At 46.0% G+C, this 22343-nt stretch overlaps 1 protein-coding gene across 1 annotated transcript in view; it reads left to right on the top strand.

Annotated features, from left to right (window-relative positions):
* The window catches only part of LOC311102514 (kinesin-like protein KIF26A), a gene marked incomplete at its 5' end in the record, with an annotated part of 98069 nt that overhangs the window by 41790 nt on the left and 33936 nt on the right, over positions 1-22343 (top strand). The window contains one exon of the mRNA XM_084143876.1: positions 9110-9306. Within this exon, the coding sequence (XP_084000002.1) occupies positions 9110-9306 (197 nt within the window). The remainder of the gene's footprint in view (positions 1-9109; positions 9307-22343) is intronic.

Consider the following 22343-nt stretch of genomic DNA (forward strand, 5'->3'; position numbering starts at 1 on the left):
AATTCCACATGACCGTTTATTCACGGTAATTAGGCTACTCCAAGCTCTGATGCTGCTGATGGTCATTATTAGCCTACCAAACTTGCTAACTGCCTGGTACTCCACACTCTATTGTCCCTTTAATCACTCTGACATCAATGCAAATGTATTCTAAAATCTAATCAAACACTTGAGAGCCCATGAGCTCATGTTGCGTAACATTTCTATAGGCTATGCAATTGCGGGAGAAAACAGAGTGATGGCCGCTAATAAAAAGAGGAGGATCTCATCAGCTTTCTATAGGCTAGGTCTACTATATTTATTTCTCAACTTTCCAAATATTAAGCACATTGTTTATCTTTACAACAGGAGTATAGCTGGCTGGCATGAAAATAAACCACGGGAAAAGCATCCTCCATTCACTATTTAAGTGCATAGATGACATATATTTTTTCCTGCTGCCCCTGTTTCGATACAGGTGCACGATAAAGGTCCATTCTAAATCAAAACAAATGTCACACATATATTATTTAGTATATGTAAAGACAAGATTAAACCAAGGATAGTCTGATGGGTGACAATATTAGCCTATCACTTTTGAATGATATATTATCACTTGTGAATAATGCCCAGCATAAGAAACAATGCCCTTTTTTTTGCGTCTTTTTCTAATCATAGTCACACACCTCATGTAGCCTAGCCCATAGGCCTATATGTTTTAATAAGGTTTGTATCACAACTAAAGTGTCCAAATAACTTCTTAAAATTAAGCACGTTAATCCGCTTTACAATGGGTGTAGAGCCTACAGTGCCTTGCAAAAGTATTCATCCCCCTTAGCGTTTTTCCTATTTTGTTGCATTACAACCTGTAATTTAAATGGATTTTTATTTGGATTTCATGTAATGGATATACACAAAATAGTCCAAATTGGTGAAGTGAAATGAAAAAAATAACTTGTTTCAAAAAATTCTAAAAAATAATGAACGGAAAAGTAGTGCGTGTATATGTACAGTGGGGCAAAAAAGTATTTAGTCAGCCACCAATTGTGCATGTTCTCCCACTTAAAAAGATGAGAGGCCTGTAATTTTCATCATAGGTACACGTCAACTATGACAGACAAATTGAGAGAAAAAAATCCAGAAAATCACATTGTAGGATTTTTTATGAATTTATTTGCAAATTATGGTGGAAAATAAGTATTTGGTCACCTACAAACAAGCAAGATTTCTGGCTCTCACAGACCTGTAACTTCTTCTTTAAGAGGCTCCTCTGTCCTCCACTCGTTACCTGTATTAATGGCACCTGTTTGAACTTGTTATCAGTATAAAAGACACCTGTCCACAACCTCAGTCACACTCCAAATTCCACTATGGCCAAGACCAAAGAGCTGTCAAAGGACACCAGAAACAAAATTGTAGACCTGCAGCAGGCTGGGAAGACTGAATCTGCAATAGGTAAGCAGCTTGGTTTGAAGAAATCAACTGTGGGAGCAATTATTAGGAAATGGAAGACATACAAGACCACTGATAATCTCCCTCGATCTGGGGCTCCACGCAAGATCTCACCCCGTGGGGTCAAAATGATCACAAGAACGGTGAGCAAAAATCCCAGAACCACACGGGGGGACCTAGTGAATGACCTGCAGAGAGCTGGGACCAAAGTAACAAAGCCTACCATCAGTAACACACTACGCCGCCAGGGACTCAAATCCTGCAGTGCCAGACGTGTCCCCCTGCTTAAGCCAGTACATGTCCAGGCCCGTCTGAAGTTTGCTAGAGTGCATTTGGATGATCCAGAAGAGTATTGGGAGAATGTAATATGGTCAGATGAAACCAAAATAGAACTTTTTGGTAAAAACTCAACTCGTCGTGTTTGGAGGACAAAGAATGCTGAGTTGCATCCAAAGAACACCATACCTACTGTGAAGCATGGGGGTGGAAACATCATGCTTTGGGGCTGTTTTTCTGCAAAGGGACCAGGACGACTGATCCGTGTAAAGGAAAGAATGAATGGGGCCATGTATCGTGAGATTTTGAGTGAAAACCTCCTTCCATCAGCAAGGGCATTGAAGATGAAACGTGGCTGGGTCTTTCAGCATGACAATGATCCCAAACACACCGCCCGGGCAACGAAGGAGTGGCTTAGTAAGAATCATATCAAGGTCCTGGAGTGGCCTAGCCAGTCTCCAGATCTCAACCCCATAGAAAATCTTTGGAGGGAGTTGAAAGTCTGTGTTGCCCAGCGACAGCCCCAAAACATCACTGCTCTAGAGGAGATCTGCATGGAGGAATGGGCCAAAATACCAGCAACAGTGTGTGAAAACCTTGTGAAGACTTACAGAACACGTTTGACCTGTGTCATTGCCAACAAAGGGTATATAACAAAGTATTGAGAAACTTTTGTTATTGACCAAATACTTATTTTCCACCATAATTTGCAAATAAATTCATTACAAATCCTACAATGTGATTTTCTGGAGAAAAAAAATCTCATTTTGTCTGTCATAGTTGACGTGTACCTATGATGAAAATTACAGGCCTCTCTCATCTTTTTAAGTGGGAGAACTTGCACAATTGGTGGCTGACTAAATACTTTTTTCCCCCACTGTATTCACCCCCTCTGCTATGAAGCTCCTAAATAAGATCTGGTGCTACCAATTACCTTCATAAGTCACATAATTAGTTAAATAACGTCCATCTGTGTGCAATCTAAGTGTCACTTGATCTCAGTATATATACACCTGTTCTGAAGGGCCCCAGAGTCTGCAACACCACTAAGCAAGGGGCACCACCAAGCAAGCGGCACCATGAAGACCAAGGAGCTCTCCAAACTGGTCAGGGACAATGTTGTGGAGAAGTACAGATCAGGGTTGGGTTATAAAAAAAGAAAAAAAGAAACTTTGAACATCCCACGGAGCACCATTAAATCCATTATTAAAAAATTGAAAGAATATGGCACCACAACAAACCTTCCAAGAGAGGGCCGCCCACCAAAACTCACGGACCAGGCAAGGAGGGCATTAATCAGAGAGGCAACAAAGAGACCAAAGATAACCCTGAAGGAGCTGCAAAGTTCCACAGCAGAGATTGGAGTATCTGTCCATAGGACCACTTTAAGCCGTACACTCCACAGAGCTAGGCTTTACGGAAGAGTGGCCAGAAAAAAGCCATTGCTTAAAGAAAAAAATAAGCAAACACGTTTGGTGTTCGCCAAAAGGCATGTGGGAGACTCCCCAAACATATGGAAGAAGGTACTCTGGTCAGATGAGACTAAAATTGAGCTTTTTGGCCATCAAGGAAAATGCTATGTCTGGCACAAACCCAACACCTCTCATCACCCCAAGAACACCATCCACACAGTGAAGCGTGGTGGCAGCATCATGCTGTGGGGATGTTTTTCATCGGCAGGGACTGGGAAACTGGTCAGAATTTAAGGAATGATGGATGGCGCTAAATACCTGTTTCAGTCTTCCAGAGATTTGAGACTGGGACGGAGGTTCACCTTCCAGCAGGACAATGACCCTAAGCATACTGCTAAAGCAACACTTGAGTGGTTTAAGGGGAAATATTTAAATGTCTTGGAATGGCCTAGTCAAAGCCCAGACCTCAATCCAGTTGAGAATCTGTGGTATGACTTAAAGATTGCTGTACACCAGCGGAACCCATCCAACTTGAAGGAGCTGGAGCAGTTTTGCCTTGAAGAATGGGCAAAAATCCCAGTGGCTAGATGTGCCAAGCTTATAGGGGGGTGGGGGGGGGGGATAGTTATGCACGCTCAAGTTTTCTGTTTATTTGTCTTATTTCTTGTTTGTTTCACAAGAAAAAATATTTTGCATCTTCAAAGTGGTAGGCAGGTTGTGTAAATCAAATGATACAAACCCCCAAAAATCTATTTTAATTCCAGGTTGTAAGGCAACAAAATAGGAAAAATGCCAAGGGGGGTGAATACTTTCGCAAGCCACTGTATCTGGCATATATAAGCAGCGCGTGAGTTTCAAGTTTGGGGAAGATCATTTTCACCATAAAAATGCACCTTTATAATAAAAGCATTTCATGCATAATTGCATTTGCGGTCATTTTTGATAATGGTGTTTTCCACTAATGGAACATTCACGCTTATAGCCTACTACCATGTGTGCATTGCTGTGCTTATAATGTGAAGAAATAGCCTAATAGTTTATCAACATTTTAAGCTAAACCTTCTGATCTGTTGTGTCAGCCACATTGCATAAACATTTTTTGGGGATGCTAGTGGTTGTATTAATTTTGGATCTGTCACATCCCACAACTGTCCCAGATAATGTTTGGAATATTTATTTCTTGCACAGAATAGAATAAGTCGACTTTTGTACTATGGGGGATAGTAGATTGACATAGGCTAGTGCTTTTGCTGTTCGTTAGGCCTACTCATCTTGTTGGCTAAAATAATGCCACGGAATTATAAGCAAATCTTGTCTGCTAAATTAACTAGTGTAGCCCACAGCCATTAGGCATAGCCTCATCAGGACCTAACATAAGGACAACTCAGAGTATGCTATTATTTTCTTCTGAAATAGACTACATTTTTTTCATATCATGCTTCTTTAGACCTGTCTAAAATAAATAATGGATTTATTGTGAAGGTGTAGGCTATATTACATGGATTTCTTATACTTTTTAAAATGGCTTGTAGGCTATGTGTGGAAGCCAGGAGATGCTAAATGTGTTTATGTTAATTAACGGTCAATTACCGTGAGACCAACAGTTATTTGCTTGACAATCACCAGCTGACGAAATTTCGTGACTGCCACAGCCCTAGGTAGGTCCCCTCATTACTGACACTCAGTGTGAATGGCCCTGGACACATGAGTGTGTCCAATTGAGAGTGCCCAATTACCTGACCAGGGGATACAGCAGCATCCTTATCCCTTAACCAGGGACTCAACCAGGGACAGCAGTGGTCATACCGGCCTACTGTATTGGAGAGCAGGAGTCTGAGTCTGCCAAAGTCTCTCTCCTGGGGTAATACTCTCTGACAGGTATGTGTTAGGGTGAGCTGTTTATTCTGGTTACACCCCCAACGAGTACCCCTGCTTCTCGAACCTGCTGCCACTTGCTTCTAAACCTGACACCACCATTGGCTTAATCTATGACAGGGTTGTGGATGAGCTGTCCAGATAGGCTTCCTGCCTAAGTGTGTGAAGTAGTGTACTCTTTCTGGATGATGTGACACGGGTACACCTCTCTTGTACGTGTTGAGTTCATGTCCTGTCATGGACACCTTTCCGCTCCGCCAGGTGTGTGACAAGAATCTGCGCTCGGCTCATTTCAGTTTGCGCCCCATCTCTCCATCACGCACTTCACAAATCATAACCCTGACATGCACATGTAGAAGAGGCCCTTGCCGTCCCACCATGATGGACTTTCAACAGAGCGGAAATTTCTTCCTAGATAAGCATGTTCAATGCTTAGTCTTCTATATCCATGGATATCAGGAACAATATAACACAGATGTATGGCGTCTAACAAGAATAGGTTGATGTGCTTATTAATAATAAAACTGGCACGCATAAATGGGTCTCTGAGGTACAGTCAATGAGCGAGTCCCTTGGGATTAAAAACAAGCATGTTTGGTTGTGGTGAACATGACAAGCTTATAGTGTCAGTGCTTGTGCTGAGGTATAGCCCTACTGCATGAGGTGCCTGAGTTCATGTGAATGTCCGAATGTATGCCCCTGCATCTTGATGTATAGCACTCGCATGTCAGCTATGGCATATAAATAGTTCAGCTGTCCGCCTCCGTTGACAGATGGCATGCACCGGAGGGCCCACACTTTATAAAAAGATTGTAAATTATGTTATTTTAGTTACCAAACATGAATCGAGGGCAAACACTGAGCGAGTAAATATGCAGAGGGACTGGTTGGTGGTGATAAAATATATCCTGTCAAGCGACATACCGTGTTTGACTCCAGGTTGCTGGTTACCCAGTGTGGAGGTGTCACCAGGATGAATGTGAAGGAAAACTAGAGGCTTAATTCTACCATTTGTTCAAACTGGTTCTTGTACACTTTCATTGATCGGTGTACAGTTTGATATACTAGTGATTAGGGTAAGGATTAACCCTGTGTTGTCATGGAGACCCTGGTAGGAACAGTGCTGTTTATTATGGGCTGCCTGGGTGATCAGTGGACTTTGTCAGCACTCCCTCTGCTGGATCATAGAGAGAGAGAGATCACTGTTCTACCTTCAGCTGAACCCCACTACCCCCTATCCCCCACCTCCCTGGCTCCATCTCCCCAGACCAGCACTCCAAGAGCAGCCTGGGACCTGCCTCATCACCCCTAGTCATTACCACCCCTGGGGCCAGGCTGAGGCAGCTTCCTTCTGCTTCTGACTCATATTCCAGCTGGCAGGCAGCGCTGCAGACAGGCTCTGCTCTGTTACCCCTCTACATCTCAACCTGTAACATTCCTTCACACAGCAAGAGTCATGGGTATATCAGAGAAGTGTCTACTGTAGTATTTCACTGCTTATGGTTTGTGTGTAGATATGTAGGTTTCTTTTGTTGTTGGGGGTTAAATATTTATTTTCCTGTTTAAGTCAAGCTGTGCGTTACAAAGCTGTTCACACATGGCAAATTAGCTGCTGATATACAGTTGAAGTCGGAAGTTTACATACACTTGGAGTTGGAGTCATTAAAACTCGTTTTTCAACCACTCCACAAATGTCTTGTTAACAAACTATAGTTTTGGAAAGTTGGTTAGGACATCTACTTTGTGCATGACACAAGTAATTTTTCCAACAATTGTTTACAGACAGATTATTTCACTTATAATTCACTGTATCACAATTCCAGTGGGTCAGAAGTTTACATACACCAAGTTGACTGTGCCTTTAAACAGCTTGGAAAATTCCAGAAAATGATGTCATGGCTTTAGAAGCTTCTGATAGGCTAATTGACATCATTTGAGTCAATTGGAGGTGTACCTGTGGATGTATTTCAAGGCCTACCTTCAAACTCAGTGCCTCTTTGCTTGACATCATGGGAAAATCAAAGAAATCAGCCAAGATCTCAGGAAAGAAAATGGTAGACCTCCACAAGTCTGGTTCATCCTTGGGAGCAATTTCCAAATGCCTGAAGGTACCACGTTCATCTGTACAAACAATAGTACGCAAGTATAAACACCATGGGACCACGCAGCCGTCATACCTGTCACGACTTCCGCCGAGGCTGCCCCCCCTCCTGGTTCGGGCAGGCTTCGGCGTTCGTCGTCACCGGAGTACTAGCTATATCACTCTACTTGTCATGTCTTGTCAATCATTCCCTTAATTTGTATGTGTATAAGTGTTCCCTCTGTTCCCCTTGTCTTTGTGAGTGATTGTTTTGTTGTGAGAGCGTGTAGCTCGGTTGAGCTACATTTCACTGTGTTATTGCCAAGGTGGATATTTTCCCTTGTACAGTTTCGTTTGACGCTTGGTGCAAGCAGATTAAACTCTGGACTTCGGTATTTTACCTCCTGCGCCTGACTCCTTCTTTCACACCTCGTCACAATACCGTTCAGGAAGGAGATGCGTTCTGTCTCCTAGAGATGAACGTACTTTGGTGCGAAAAGTGAAAATCAATCCCAGAACAACTGCAAAGGACCTTGTGAAGATGCTGGAGGAAACCGGTTCAAAAGTATCTATATCCACAGTAAAACGAGTCCTATATTGACATAACCTGAAAGGCCGCTCAGCAAGGAAGAAGCCACTGCTCCAAAACCGCCATAAAAAAGCCAGACTACGGTTTGCAACTGCACATGGGGACAAAGATCGTTCTTTTTGGAGAAATGTCTTCTGGTCTGATTAAACAAAAATAGAACTGTTTGGCCATAATGACCATCGTTATGGTTGGAGGAAAAAGGGGGGATTTGCAAGCCGAAGAACACCATCCCAACTGTGAAGCACGGGGGTGGCAGCATCATGCTGTGGGGGTGCTTTGCTGCAGGAGGGACTGGTGCACTTCACAAAATAGATGGCATCATGAGGAAGGAAAATTATGTGGATATATTGAAGCAACATCTCAAGACATCAGTCAGGAAGTTAAAGCTTGGTCGCAAATGGGTCTTCCAAATGGACAATGACCCCAAGCATACTTCCAAAGTTGTGGCAAAATGGCTTAAGGACAACAAAGTCAAGTTATTGGAGTGGCCATCACAAAGCCCTGACCTCAGTCCTATAGAAAATGTGTGGGCAGAACTGAAAAAGTGTGTGCGAGCAAGGAGGCCTACAAACCTGACTCAGTTACACCTGCTCTGTCAGGAGGAATGGGCCAAAATTCACCCAACTTATTGTGGGAAGCTTGTGGAAGGCTACCCGAAACGTTTGACCCAAGTTAAACAATTTAAAGGCAATGCTACCAAATACTAATTGAGTGTATGTAAACTTCTGACCCACTGGGAATGTGATGAAATAAATCAAAGCTGAAATAATAAATAATTCTCTCTACTATTATTCTGACATTTCACATTCTTAAGATAAAGTGGTGATCCTAACTGACCTAAGACAGGGAATTTTTACTAGAATTAAATGTCAGGAATTGTGAAAAACTGAGTTTAAATGTATTTGGCTAAGGTGTATGTAACTTCCGACTTCAACTGTATGTATATGGCCAATGATTTAACGGCTAAACTGTAAATAGATGTTGGCTATCACTTAATTACCATTCAAACCGTGCAGCCTCCGTGTTGCCAGACTCAATGAGCAGTCTAGTCCAGTACCCTACAGTCCAGTACAGTGCCCTTAACATCCTGTGGGTAGTTAGTTGGTGCTGATGCCCGTTTACTGGGATGGCCAGAGCAGCTGCCTGCCCGTCTGTGGCGGAGGAGAGGAGAAAGGGAGTAAATGGACTGGAAGAGAGGTGTGGAGGGACAGTAGTGGGGGTTAACTCTTGAGGCCCTCATTGCTAACACTCTGTCTCTACCTCTCTCTCTCTGTCTCCGCCTCTCTGTCTCCGTCTCTCTGTCTCCGTCTCTCTGTCTCCGTCTCTGTCTCTCTCTCTATCTCTCTCTCTCTGTGTCTCTGTGTCTCTGTCTCTCTCTGTCTCTCTCTCTGTCTATCTCTCTTTGTCTCTGTCTGTCTCTCTGTCCCTGTCTCTGTCTGTCTGCAGGCACAGGGTCTGATGGAGGAGTCAGAGAGGCACGTCCCTGGCCCTACCATGGAGGCCCCTGTCACCAGCTCCAGCTGTAGCCTGACACCCAGCCGACAGAGGAGTCCCGTCCAGCTGGGACAGTGTGCCGTCGGCCCCCCTGCCCCTGGCCCCACCTCCACTCAGAGCGCATCTGCGGCAGCCTCATTCTTCATCAGGTAAGCAGCGTCCACAGTACACACAACCCACCTCTCACTCAAATCACACCTGAAGAGAGAGTCTGACAAAGGGCTGAGAGTGATGATGGTTAGGGTCTGCTGTGCTGTATTATGGTGGCTTTAGGGTGTGTGTGGTTGGCCGCCTCTGTATGGCATCCTGCTGTGGAAGGGATCTGTGTGGAGACTTGTCTTCACACAGTGAGGTCATGGTTCATTGTTGCACTACACTCTTAGAAAAAAAGGTTCCATCTAGAACCTAAAAGGGTTATTCAGCTGTCCACATAGGAGAACCCTTTTTGGTTCCACGTAGAACACTTTTGAGTTCCATGTAGAACCCTTTCCACAGAGTTCTACCTGGAACCAAAATGGGTTCTCCTATGGGGACAGCCGAAGAACCCTTTTGGAACCCTTTTATCTAAGAGTGTAGAGTCTAGCGTGATGTGGACCGAATCCATGAAGATGTTGTCCTTGCCATGGTTGAATTATGGCATACTTTAGGCTGTGCTGGAACGGTGTTTGAAGAATAGATTGTGAGTGTACCTTTAGCTAGGAACCAGTGCCCATGAATGGATGATGGTATTACATAATGTTATACATGTAAAGACAGTGTCTCACGAAGGGCTTAGGTTCAAGCACATAGTGCTTTTCTTTTACAGTATGTACATCTGTGTTTTTCGTTGTTTGGCTCTATTAAAAGTCAGTAGTCAATTTTGTTTCTAGTGCAGTTTGTTGTAGTAACATATTCATGTAGCTTGTATTCAGTGTTGCTATTGTGTACATTCACAATGAGTTGCTCCATTTAGCTATGGCAACACTAATGATCTGGAGGATATGTGTGCCTCCACTGGGGGTACAGACAGCTCTCCGTAGGCTGCTCTAATGCAGTAGGATGTCATTGCTAGATTCTCAGGCAGTTTGGTCAGTGTGTACATTCCCTGTACCTGACAGCCTCAACTCCCCAAGGAGCTGTGTGCCATAATGAATTTTATCCTGAGGGAAACTGAGAGAAGCTGGGTAAGGATGATGCATAGGGCTGTTAGAGAATTGCACCCTGGGAGGCAGAGAAGACCGGCGAGGGGGACGTTGTGAAGTGTGACAGTGACATCCAGAGGGAACAGGGAAGGAGCTCGGCATTCTCCAAATGAGCTCCCCTCGTCAACTTTAGCGGGGCAAAGTATAGGACTGGGACCATGGGGCCTCTCCCTTGGCAAGGAGGATATTCCAAACGCTCTTCTAAATGTGTCACTTCCTGTACCTGTGTCACTTCCTGTGAGAGAGTCGGCGGGTCAAGCGTGAACAACAGCGAGATGTGACCTAGACGTGGACAGGGTTAATTTCAGAGGCTGATTTATTATTTCTACTGTTTTCTTTGGACGAGTGCTCAAAAAGAGAGGTCTGGACAGCCATTCTGTGTGTGTCTCTCAGTGAGGGAGAAACAGAGGGAAAAGGAGGGAGAGGGACTTGTTTTTTCCCCTTCATTTGCGTCCTGGTGGGACAGGAGGGGACGTGGTGGAAGCGGTGAAGGGTTCCACCTTTCATTTCATCCCAGAGATACTTTCCTGCCAAGAATGTGTGTTGTTTGACTTGGCGAGGAGAAGTATGGTGATGATGGGGCCCGGACAGCTTTAAACAGCGTCACATTCCACAGATACAGATACAGGACAGGGCGGTGGACGGCTGGGCGGTGGACGGTGGAGATGCACTGGGCTAGACTGGAAGCACACCCACTTCCTCAGCTACTGCAGCTGTTGCCTGCACAAGCACTTCCACTGCTTCAATCACTAGAATGTAATCATCATCATCATTCATCATCATTGTCATCTTCATCTTTACTCTAGCACCAGGGTCAGTGTGCAGGCTAGGGTTGTGTTCCACCACTGCTAATTGCAGTAACAGTGTTTTAGTTCTCAGAGGTCAGAGGTCAGCAAGCACAACTGTGTTTAACAAAGCTCCTTCTTCTCACTCTCTCCCACTGACATTTGAATTAACAAATTAGCCCTTCATGTTTTGGGGCTGATTGAAAACGTATTTGTGATTAATATTCCTTTTTGTCCTCTAAAGATACAATTAGTGAAATCCATGTGAAAGTACTGAGAGCCCAGGATATTTGAGCAGAATAACCAAACAGTGGCTGCTCCTCTCCGGAGTGAAGCACGCTCCGCAGACACTTGTCTGACATGAAGGAAAGCTGTTCAACTCACAAATGACATTTTAATTAGAATGCAATTAGGTAGATGCTGAGAGGAAAGAGGAGATTGAGAAAGTGGGAAATAGAGAGAAAATACCGGTTCCTCTCAGTGATTGCCTCTGGTGCAGATTGTAAAAAAATAACTCAAGCATTCAAAATTATTTTTAACTTGTCTGTTCCATTAAAAAAGCATTTGATTATAAATGTTAATTACTCTCAGTGTTGTCGACTGCCGGGAGAATTCTAAGTTAATCTGAGTGTTCTCTCATGTGGCTCCCCTACTCCTGCCAAGAGAAATGGTTTAGGATGGGTACCCTCTCCATAATGTCTCTGGTCATTATGTAGGCAGGAAATGGGCCTCTGTATGAATTCAACAAATGAAGCTGAACTATTACTACCCTTTTACTACGCTGTCATTACTGGTTGCTGATTGCTCATCAAACCTCCTCTTCTAAGCTTTCATTTTTCCATCACTTTTTTCATTAATAAATCTGTTATTTTCTCAAACTCATGAAGAATGGTGTCTTATAGCTGCAGTAAGGAGACATTTTTCACAATGTAAAGGTAATGTTCAATGAAATGAAATGCTTTGGTCAAAGCAAATAAACATACGACACATAGTTTAGTATTGACATTTTAGAATCTCCCATTCAACTCTTGCTGTCACCCCTTATTTTTTTCCTTATCAACCAGAGTGTGCTGAAACAAAGATTGGCCTGGGTCAATAATGAGCAATTGGCTATTAGATGGACCATAAAATATCCTCTAGACAGGAGGGGTTAAAGGTCAGGGTCTGTCCGAGCAAAGTGGTCAGTCAGTGTGTGTGTGTGTGTGTGTGTGCGCGCCCGCGCATGTGCATTTGCACGCATGTGACTGTGTGTATATCTCAGTATACAGAGGGAGGTTAAATGGATGGAGGGAAGGGAGGAGAGAGGGGAGAGGAGGTGAGGGGAGGGAAGAGGAGCTGAGGGGAGGAGGGAGGTGAGGGGTGGAGGAGGGACGGGAGGAGGTGAGGGAAGGGGGGAGGGAGGAGGGGAGGAGGGAGGTGAGGGAAGGGGGGAGGAGGTGTGGGAAGGGGGAGGGGAGGAGGTGAGGGAGGAGGGAGTGCTCATTCAGCTTACTAGCGGGCTGAACACTGATTGCTTTGTGACGGAGCATGTGATTAGTGTATTGACACAGCGTTTAGTAATGAGAGCAGGCAGTGTTCACAGCAGGGGCCCTGGCTGCTCGACTAAATGACGTGTCTCTGCCACTGCCGCCACACCGTCCGCCCTGCTCATCCCTCTGTTCTATTAACACCTGCTGATTGGGAATGAGGTGTGTTTCTATGCCTCAGGACCCATGAGGGGAGGAGAAAAAAGAGAGGGAGAGGGAAGGTGCCGGGAATGCTAAACACAGAGCAGTTCTCCTCAATGCTCAGAACTACTTTTGCTGTTCTGAGTAAGAGAGGAGAGCAAACCTTAAAGCTAAGAGGAGTGTTTGCAGTGTTTGCTGCAAAGGCAGTGTGCGGGACAGGCAGGTCCAGGGTAGGGGCGTGGGGCAGGGATAACAGCTGTTAGAAGGAATGTGGCCCTGGAGCAGTGTCATCACAGGAGGAAGTGTCTTTACGGCCCCGTGCAGCCCTGGAGCTGCTGCTGCCCAGGTGAGTGTGTGTGTACTGCAGTAATCACTGTGATTGTGGATTGGGAAGGCATTCTCCTGTAATTGCAGGAGAACAGTCCAGCCTCTCCCCAGACAAGGCCTGCCTAGTCTTTGTGTCTGAAATATAGTGTGCTGCTTCATCACTGAGACTGTGCAAAGTAACCATAGAAACAACTCCTCATAACATAAAAGCTGGCCAATTAATGTGAATAAATATGCCTGAGGTGCGCTAATCAACATTTTTGAAGATCTCCATACAAATATCTTAATCAAAGTTTTCTTGCAACAACATCCCCTTGAAAGCTGTAGACCCGGCTACAATACATGAATGTATAATCTCTCTCTCTCTCTCTCTCTCTCTCTCTCTCTCTCTCTCTCTCTCTCTCTCTCTCTCTCTCTCTGTCTCTCTCTCTGTGTGTCTCTCTCTCTCTCTCTCTCTCTTTTTGTGTGTTTGTGTGCCAGTGGCCTTTTTCCTGTGTGAGGTTGTTATTGGAGGTGGGGTTGGTGGAGATGGGAGTTGGTGGGGGTGGTATAGGGGTGGGTTGGTGTAGTGGTGGGGGTCGGGTGGTGTAGTCGTGGAGGTGGGTTGGTGTAGTGGTGGGGATGGGGTTGGGGGCAGTGACGTGGGGGGTGAAGTGTACCATGGGCCACTCACGCACACCCTCCACTTTGACTAGAGAGGAGATAGGAGAGAAAGGGAAATACTGTGAGGCCGGATACAGAAGGGAACTGCAGTGTGTGTTTGTCTGGCTCTGGGCTGGGCCTGCTGGCCAGGGGATAAAGGGACTGAGTGGACGCAGGCAGGGGGAGTGGAGTGCTGCCGAGAGCCTCACACACTCACACACCACACACACGCAGTCAGCATGCTTGGGGTGATGCTCCAGACCACCAGCTTCAGGAGGAGGAGGTCAGGACCTGTGGAGGGGAACACTGGACACACCACCACCATGGGACTCAAGTAAGTCACACACACCCCAACCCAGGGCTGGAGGAGATACACACCTTAGTTTGATGGGTGATGCAGTTGCAGTGTTTGGGTGTGTTTTACTCCTGCTGTTGTTTGTGCTGCAGTCAGTGTGTAGTGTTGATGTTGTGGTGGAGTTGTTCTGTGTGATCCCTGAAGGTGAAAGGGTAATGGTTTTGTTGTTGAGCTTCACAGAGATGGATGTTTCTACCGATGGGAGAATGTGTGCAGAATGCTTAGCCGGGAGAGAACACCGTTGAAATGCAAGTTAAGCCTCAGCTTTGTTTTGAGGAGAGTAAGCGGAGTGGAGATGCAAAGTTACCGCTAGCTTCTGTGTTCAGCATAGCCTGACTGGCAGGAATGTATTTATCAATAACTTTAGTTGTTTTTGTTGTTGTTGTTGTTTTTTGAGAGACATAGAATCTAAAAAAGGTCCTGAATAGATGAACAGAATTGATGATGGGTGGTGGTTAGACTGCCATGCTATTGGTCTCTTTACTGCTATTCCATTGAGACTTACCCCCACACCAGTGGGCCACTAGTGTTTTAGGTTCATGTAAGCTCTAGTGTTATTGTGTTTCCATCAGGAGTGTGACACTAAAGACGAGCAGAATCAACAACCTCTGCATCATTCAAGACTGTTGTTTTGTGAGAAGGTGTTAAAGTTCACAGTTAGACATTGTTATGCACTGTAAATGCCAGCTGAAAAGTACCCAGGGCCTTGCCTTGGCTCCAAGTCTTGCCTTGCCTTGGCTCCAAGTCACCTGTTGTATTCGGCACATGTGACCAATAAAATTTGATTTGATTTTGATCAGAGCAGGTCCGCCGGAGCCATGGCCCAGTGAGACACCGGGGCCGACCAATTAGATGGAAACAGAAAACTCTGAGCCTTTTGGATAAAACACCAGGGTAAATCCTCAGTGGAAATAAAGCATTTGTTTACTCTGGGATAAAACACCAGCTGTTATTTTCCTGTCATCAGCTTGCTGGGGCTAATGTCTGGCAGTGGAGAGCAGAGCAGCGGTAGCAGCAGCAGCTGAGCCAGGGGATGGGGAAGGGGCTCTGGCACTGTAGCGTCCAGATAAGGCCAGGTGTGAAAAGCTATCAGGGGCCTGTCTAGCGTCATCAGTGGAGAGGTGTTGATGGAGATACAGCCTTTACCCGCCGCCTCAGGGATCTGCAGCAGGCCACCAGGCAGGCCCCTTCCTCTCCTGGGGGGCCTACTACCACCACCCTAGCCTAGCACTAACCAGATGGATTGCCCCACATCCCTTCTACACCAATATCACAACCTCCACCCCTTTCTCAACACCCTGCCTATAGCCCACACCTCCACCCACCTCTCAACACCTCCCCCAGACCCACTTCTTCTGTTATACCCAACATGGTACTGTATATTGAATGGGTCAGATGATAGATCCCCTCATTTGCCCATTTAACTTTTAAGTCAGTTAGGTTGAACTGAACAGAAAATTCTAATGAAATAATTTCTCCAGTTTTGCTAAGTTTGTTTACTTGATTTAGTATTGGCAGCTGTAGATACTGTAGTTTTGGTTCTTGGTTTCTAAGTCATCTTAGAACAGCCTGAATGTATCCACATTGCAGACCCACCTCTCAAGCCAATCACTTATATTTCCCCTGGCTGTCCTGTCCTGGGCAGTGTAGTGCAGTCTGCTGCACAGTAGAGATAGTATTACCTCATCAGACCACCACTGCTGTGGTATAGACTGCCACTGCCCTCCCCTGACCATGCCAAGGCATGATGCTGCTGTGACCCCTGGGTATCTGTGTGAAGGCCAGTGCTGTGACAGCCATGTTGGAGACTTGGTTGTGGCTGTCAGCCTGCATGGTAAACACACACCGAGAGAGGACTGACATGGAGGGACAGGTATGGAGGTGACCAGAGGGAGGGAGAGGGCTCTGGGTCCACTGTGAGCTGGCTGTTTGATGGGAGAGATACCCCTGAGGAGAGTGCTGACTAGGATCGTGTCCATTCCACCTAAACCCCTGAGTCAGGAAGTCTGGCTGGCCTGGCCCACTCACATAGCTGGGGGTGACGTTTGCTGGAGCTGACAGACAAAAGGCTGAAATGCTGACTCAAGTCTGAGCGCTGGCTAACACTGGGCCATAGAGTCAGCCCTGTGGGGCAGCGGAAGCAGTGGTCGAGCTGTGACGGATCCCTTTCACGCAGGGGGAAACGAGGGGATGTTAGAGGGAGACCCACTACGTCCTGTGTGCCTGTCAGTTGACATAACAGTGCCTTTGTCTCGGCATGTGCTGGTGGTGATGATCTAAAAGGCCAGGTTGTGTTAAATGGCATGTGGGCAGGAGAGAGACTGTGGCCTCAGCATGTAGACAGTACATAACCAGGCCTGTTAGGCTGCTCCTCTGCCCACGGCCAGCCAGGACTTCCCATTCATTCACACAGACGATGAGGCTACTAATGGAGGTCCATAGGAACCCTGCTGGGCTGCAGTGATCTGGGCATTAATGTTGGAGCCTCTGAGCTGATATTCTCCCACCCGGCAGGATTCTATGCATTACAGTAGTGGGGATTGAGGCCAGCTACCCCTACACCATGTACTGTAAATCTCTATGGCATCCCTCAGTGAGAGGTGTCATGCAAATTGAGTCTTATCATTGTCATTATAACTGCAGGCCTCTCTGCATTGTGCTGGAGACAATAGAGAGGCTGGAATAAGAATACAAGTTAATTGCAATAGCTGCCTGCATGGAATATGTGTTGAAGAATGTTATGACCTATTGTATCCTTGGACCACAACAGAGCCTGTGGTCCCTGCTCCCATGAGCTCACCCTGGCTTTACTTCCTCAGTCTGCAGAAACAAGATGGCTCCCACTGGGCTGCTGTGTTTCTGTGTCCTCCAGCCCCTCTGCTCCACAGTGGCAGCCTGCCTGCCTCTCCCAGGTCCCAGCCTTGCACTAAATATGAATAACTAATAGCTGCTTAGGCCTATTCAGTGTGAGTTGATTTCCCCAACCGGTAGTTCTCTATATATCAGACCACAATCATTCTAATTCACACAAACACAGTGCCCCTGGACTCCCTGTGTGTGTTGCTGATCAATCTAACCTCCACCCTCTGTTTTTCAATGTGGATGTTCCTGGTTTTACCGATGGAGCTCAGATTACCACAGAGGATAGAGGGCCATTGTCAGGACAGGCAGTTAAGCTCTTACCTTATCCTCAATAACAGGGTGAATAGCTGTACTACTCCACCACCTCCCCACTGTTCTCATGCTTCTCTTCCCTGGCTTCGGGGCTTTGGGCCTGGATGACTGTCCAACAGTTGAATGGGAACCACAGTTCTCTGCACAGGGATCCAGGTGGACAGTGTTGACAGTGATTGTCTACCTCCACTATGGGAACTCACTCATGAATGTCTCCTGCTGTTCTTCTTGCTTGCCTTGGCTGGGGGGGGGCTACTGTTGATCTGCTACAGGGTCCTCTTTGTGCTGGGTAACACTGGCCATCATTGGAGTTTTAAATCAGAGATGGGACAGTGTCTCTTCTTCTTGGTAAAAAGGCAGGATCAATAAAAACACTGGTGCGGACAGGGTTTATCTTGTGTTTGTGTTTGCAGCCTGCCTGCCTGCCACTGGCTCCATGCAGACTGTTTGGAATGGATAGGATTATAGTTTGTAGTCAGTTCATGACCCAGCACGTGAGAGCCTGCTGCAGTGCTAGAAATCCCATTATCCCTAGCTGACTATGTGACTTTGAGTGTGTGTGGGTGTGAATTAGTGTGGGAATGTGTGTGTGAATAGGTGACATTATGAGCGTGATAAGGTGTGTGTGTGTGTGTGTGTGTGTGATAATATGTGTGTAAGCCTCTTAGTAACCTGAATAATACTGTAGTAGTCACTGAGCTCTGGCTCTGTTTACTATGCACAGTCACACCTCTACATTTCTAAATCTTAAACCTCACTAGTGTTGGTGTTGTACAGCTCTATAGTCCCTCTCTACTTCTCCCTACCCCTGACTCTTAGAATAGCTTTGTTCAGAACCTAGGAATTTCTCTAGCCTTTTGGATTCCCAAATCCCAACCATACTTCCATGCGCTCTCCTCCCATCTAACCCATTTTACTGGACTTGGATCCCTCATGTTTTCCCAGGGTTGCGTATTGACTGGGATATAGATGGCAGATTAAGGAACACATGTTTGAATCTCCCCACCCTCCCCCCACCCCCTCCCCCTCGCTCCTCTGATTAATCACTCCCAAATGTTCCCAGCAGCCCGTGGGGCTCGGCCGGGCCTGCTTGTTGTGATAGCCTCGGCGTGGAGGAAAGCAAATAAATAATCGCTAGGTGTCTTATCCTGCCAGGCTCTGATTAATGACAGAGAGAAGTGGAGCAAGAGAACCTCCCCATCCCTCCCGTCTTTCTTTCTCTCCCTGACTCTCTCCTCTATCAGCCAATGACAGCTTGATGTTGTGGTCTTCTTGGTATTGAATGAATACTCCACATTCAGCTTTACAGTAGTGTGTGGCTCTGAGCAAAAATGTGCTCTTGAGGCTTTCAGCGAAAACGTGGGCGAGTGAGTTTCAGCTCAAGATGTGTTGGGAGTGTAATTTTATTCCACATCCTCTGCGACCTGTGAAGACAACATAACAGTTTGGTGGAGTACCTGGAAACGGCGTCGGCGGAGCAGTACAAAAATATTCTGCAGGAGATGAAAGTAGCTGTTAATCTTTGTAAGCAGTAGGGGGTGGGGATGCTACAGGGAAGATAATATCTTCATTATAATCTGTCACAACCTGCATCAAATCAGGGGAAAAAATTGAAGTTTCTCCAAATAGTTCAACTCAGCAGCTTACACCAAATCTGCATGGTGTATTTTCTCCCTGTCTTCCAAAGCTTCTCTCCTCTCCTGGTGTGTAAGACTCTAGTAAGTCAGTTATGGTCAATCTGCAGAAGATTGATTTTCCTACTGTATGAAAATAGAGGCTGCCGAGCTAAAGCCCTCTACTTGGACTGCCTCAACAAGGCTTAAGCAGACGCTCGGAGAGGCCACATTAACACAACGTGTTTGTGGATACCATTGAGGAGGCAATTTAGGAAACAATAAAATGTACTGCAAATGGAATTATTGCCTCTGATTTCTACCCCCCCTCCGATCCCTCCTGTGGCTGCCCTAAACCCTCCTTAAGCCCATGGCTTGGCTGGAGGGGTGCTTGGCCTCTCAATTGGATGGGGGTTGAGTGGGAGGGAAGCTGGGGTAAGGAGGGGACCATAGAGCTGTAGGGTGTAGGAGTTCTGGGCTTGACTTCTGGGGACACAATGCTTTATGGGCAGTGGAGGAAACACAAACGCGCAGGGAGGTGTTTCAGCTCACACATGGCTGCAGCTCCAGCAACACTCCCTCCCTCTTCGCTAAGGGGTCAAACTTGGCATCGTAGTCTGTTTCATGCTACATTCATTGGGATTGATTCTATTGGCATCGTTGGCATAAACCTTGTCTCCTTGATCTGGTATCTAACAAAATGGCTCCAGGACCTAAAAAGACAAACTTCACCACAGTGGATACAAGCAACTGCCAAAGTCTACCTCCACCCAGTGCAACACAGAACCAGGAGTTTTGCCATTTTAATTAGAATGTTTTCCATTTAGACTCCAACTGTTCCATTTATCTTAGATCGACAGGGGATTCCCGTTTTGGTGCACTTTGGGAATAAAGCAATTCCAAGCTGACTGTGGCGGAGCCCCAATGATCATTTTTCTGTGTTTCTTTCTCAGGCAGAAAATGATTTACCTCCTCTCAGACAGCCCCTCACTGGCACCAGGCCAACTCAGTGATCCTAGAGAGGACCAGGCTGTATAGACCACCGCACACACACTCACTATGCCCCTCCCGCTGAGACGCTCCCTTGTCTCCCTCCCTCCCTCTCTCTCATTCGTTCTCCCCCTCAAACATTCTTCCTCTCGCTCTCCTGTGGTCCCTGTCTATTTTCTACCATCTGTTTCTCTGTCACCTATTCCATCTCTCTTATGTCCATTTAATTTCCCCTCCTTTACCTTGCTCTGCTTTTTCTCCCTGTCCCTCTCTCCCACTGTCTCTCCCTCACGCCCCTTCTTTCTGCTGATCGTCTGTTCTTTCTCTCTCTGTCTCTCGCTCGCTCAATCGCCCTCCTTTCAATCGCCCTCCTTTCCCACCTCACTGCAGTTTCACATGAATGCTAAGGAGATCATGAGAGATTGGTGTTTTTACACAGAGTGGTGCTATTTCTGCTTTACTCAAGAAAAAGGGGAGAGAAATATTATTTAAATGCCGTATAAATCAACCATATTTTCACAGTTTCTGTGCTTTGCGTTGCATTTTAGCAGAGATTAACCAAGAGCTGTGATGTGACAGCAGTCCAGTCTTTATAGTGCAGCTAAACCCTGTACTATAGGACTGTCTGTGGACTGTGTCGGACTGAATATACCCTGTACTGTAGGACTGTCTGTGGACTGTGTCGGACTGAATATACCCTGTACTGTAGGACTGTCTGTGGACTGTGTCGGACTGAATATACCCTGTACTGTAGGACTGTCTGTGGACTGTGTCAGACTGAATATACCCTGTACTGTAGGACTGTCTGTGGACTGTGTCAGACTGAATATACCCTGTACTGTAGGACTGTCTGTGGACTGTGTCGGACTGAATATACCCTGTACTGTAGGACTGTCTGTGGACTGTGTAGGACTGAATATACCCTGTACTGTAGGACTGTCTGTGGACTGTGAAGGACTGAATATACCCTGTACTGTAGGACTGTCTGTGGACTGTGTAGGACTGAATATACCTTGTACTGTAGGTCTTTGTATGTGTGTGGATTCTACTTGGCTAATTGGCCAGAGATCAGTGCAGCAAAGATACCCGCAGCCTCGGGCAGTCAGCACACAAATGATGCCCCATTTGGTATTCTGTGTCCAAGGCCAGCCAGCGTGTCGACGCAAAGAGCGTGTTGGACATCCTGTTGGAACAAAAGGCTTTTCTCCCAGGCTTCAGTCCAGTGCGTTTGTAATGATGTAAGCAGGTTATTGGTCAGGTTACAGGACATCACATTCATAGCTGCCTGGTTGGCCTGCCAGGGATTCATCTATCTATTTCTGGTTAGGCTTTATAGAGACTCAATAAATCCTAGCCTAGAGGTATTTGTCCACTTGCTCCTGGATGCTGTGTAAACGAGCCTAGGAGAAAGGACCATCCCTTTAGATCACCATTAAAAGACTGCAGGACGGAAGCAGGCAGTCAGTTAAGAGGTAGAGGCTTAAGATTGATAAGATTTGACGGACAGTGAGATTAGCCTGTTAGTTCTCTCCTCCATTTTAATGTTCTGCAGAAAGCCGACTGGAGAGACAGACACTCCTCTATAGTGACCAAGAAGATAATGAACTAGAGTTGCTGTCCCTTTTGAGTTGGTTTGTTGAAGGGAACCTGAATATGGATGCAAGACAGGAACGAATAAGGACAGGGTGAAAAACAGAGATAAGAAACTAGAAGTTATTTTCAATGCTATAAAACAAGCAAACGTGCAAAAACATTCAGAGCCACATTCAGTTTGTGGCCTCAATGACCTTTGAACATATTCTTAGAATTTTCTGTGATGAGTTGCTGTTTTAGGCATGAGTTGCATTTAGTGAGATGGGGTTAAGTAGAGAATAGAGAAAGAAAGGTCGAGAGACACCAGAGGAATGTTTCACTGAGGTTAACATCCCAGCTAAAAAGGAGACAGAGCTCACAGCCAGACTAAACCATGGGCGACACACTGATGTCACATGTCAGCCTTGTCATTCCACCCCTCCAATTTGTGAAGTGGACATTCAGAGCCTCCCCTCCTCCCCCATGGGGCCCAGGTAACACTAGCCCCCTCCACACTGTACAAGCAGCCATTTTCCCACATCGCCACAGGTTATTTAAAGAGCCCACTCTGAATAACCCCCTGAGTCCACTCTATACGCTCCACATGTAGTCAGTGTTGGGGCTAATGCATGTATATATACACATCACCAAACATACATCAGGAGAAACTGTCACTCAGTGGAATCAAGGATTCATGGAACTTAGATGGGGTCTCTGGTCCACTGACATATAGCTAGCTACCTCCATTCCATGTGGTGAAAAGCTTTGTGTATGAGTGTTTTCCCCGTTCTTAATGATCTACCCAGTGACCCTGATACTAAATCTTGATGTGGTGCGACGTGCCTTCCTGCTTCCAGGCCTGGGCTACACTATGACATCA

The sequence above is a fragment of the Coregonus lavaretus genome, assembly GCF_964263955.1.
Source record: "Coregonus lavaretus genome assembly, chromosome: 27".
In the NCBI taxonomy this organism is placed as follows: Eukaryota; Metazoa; Chordata; class Actinopteri; order Salmoniformes; family Salmonidae; genus Coregonus; species Coregonus lavaretus.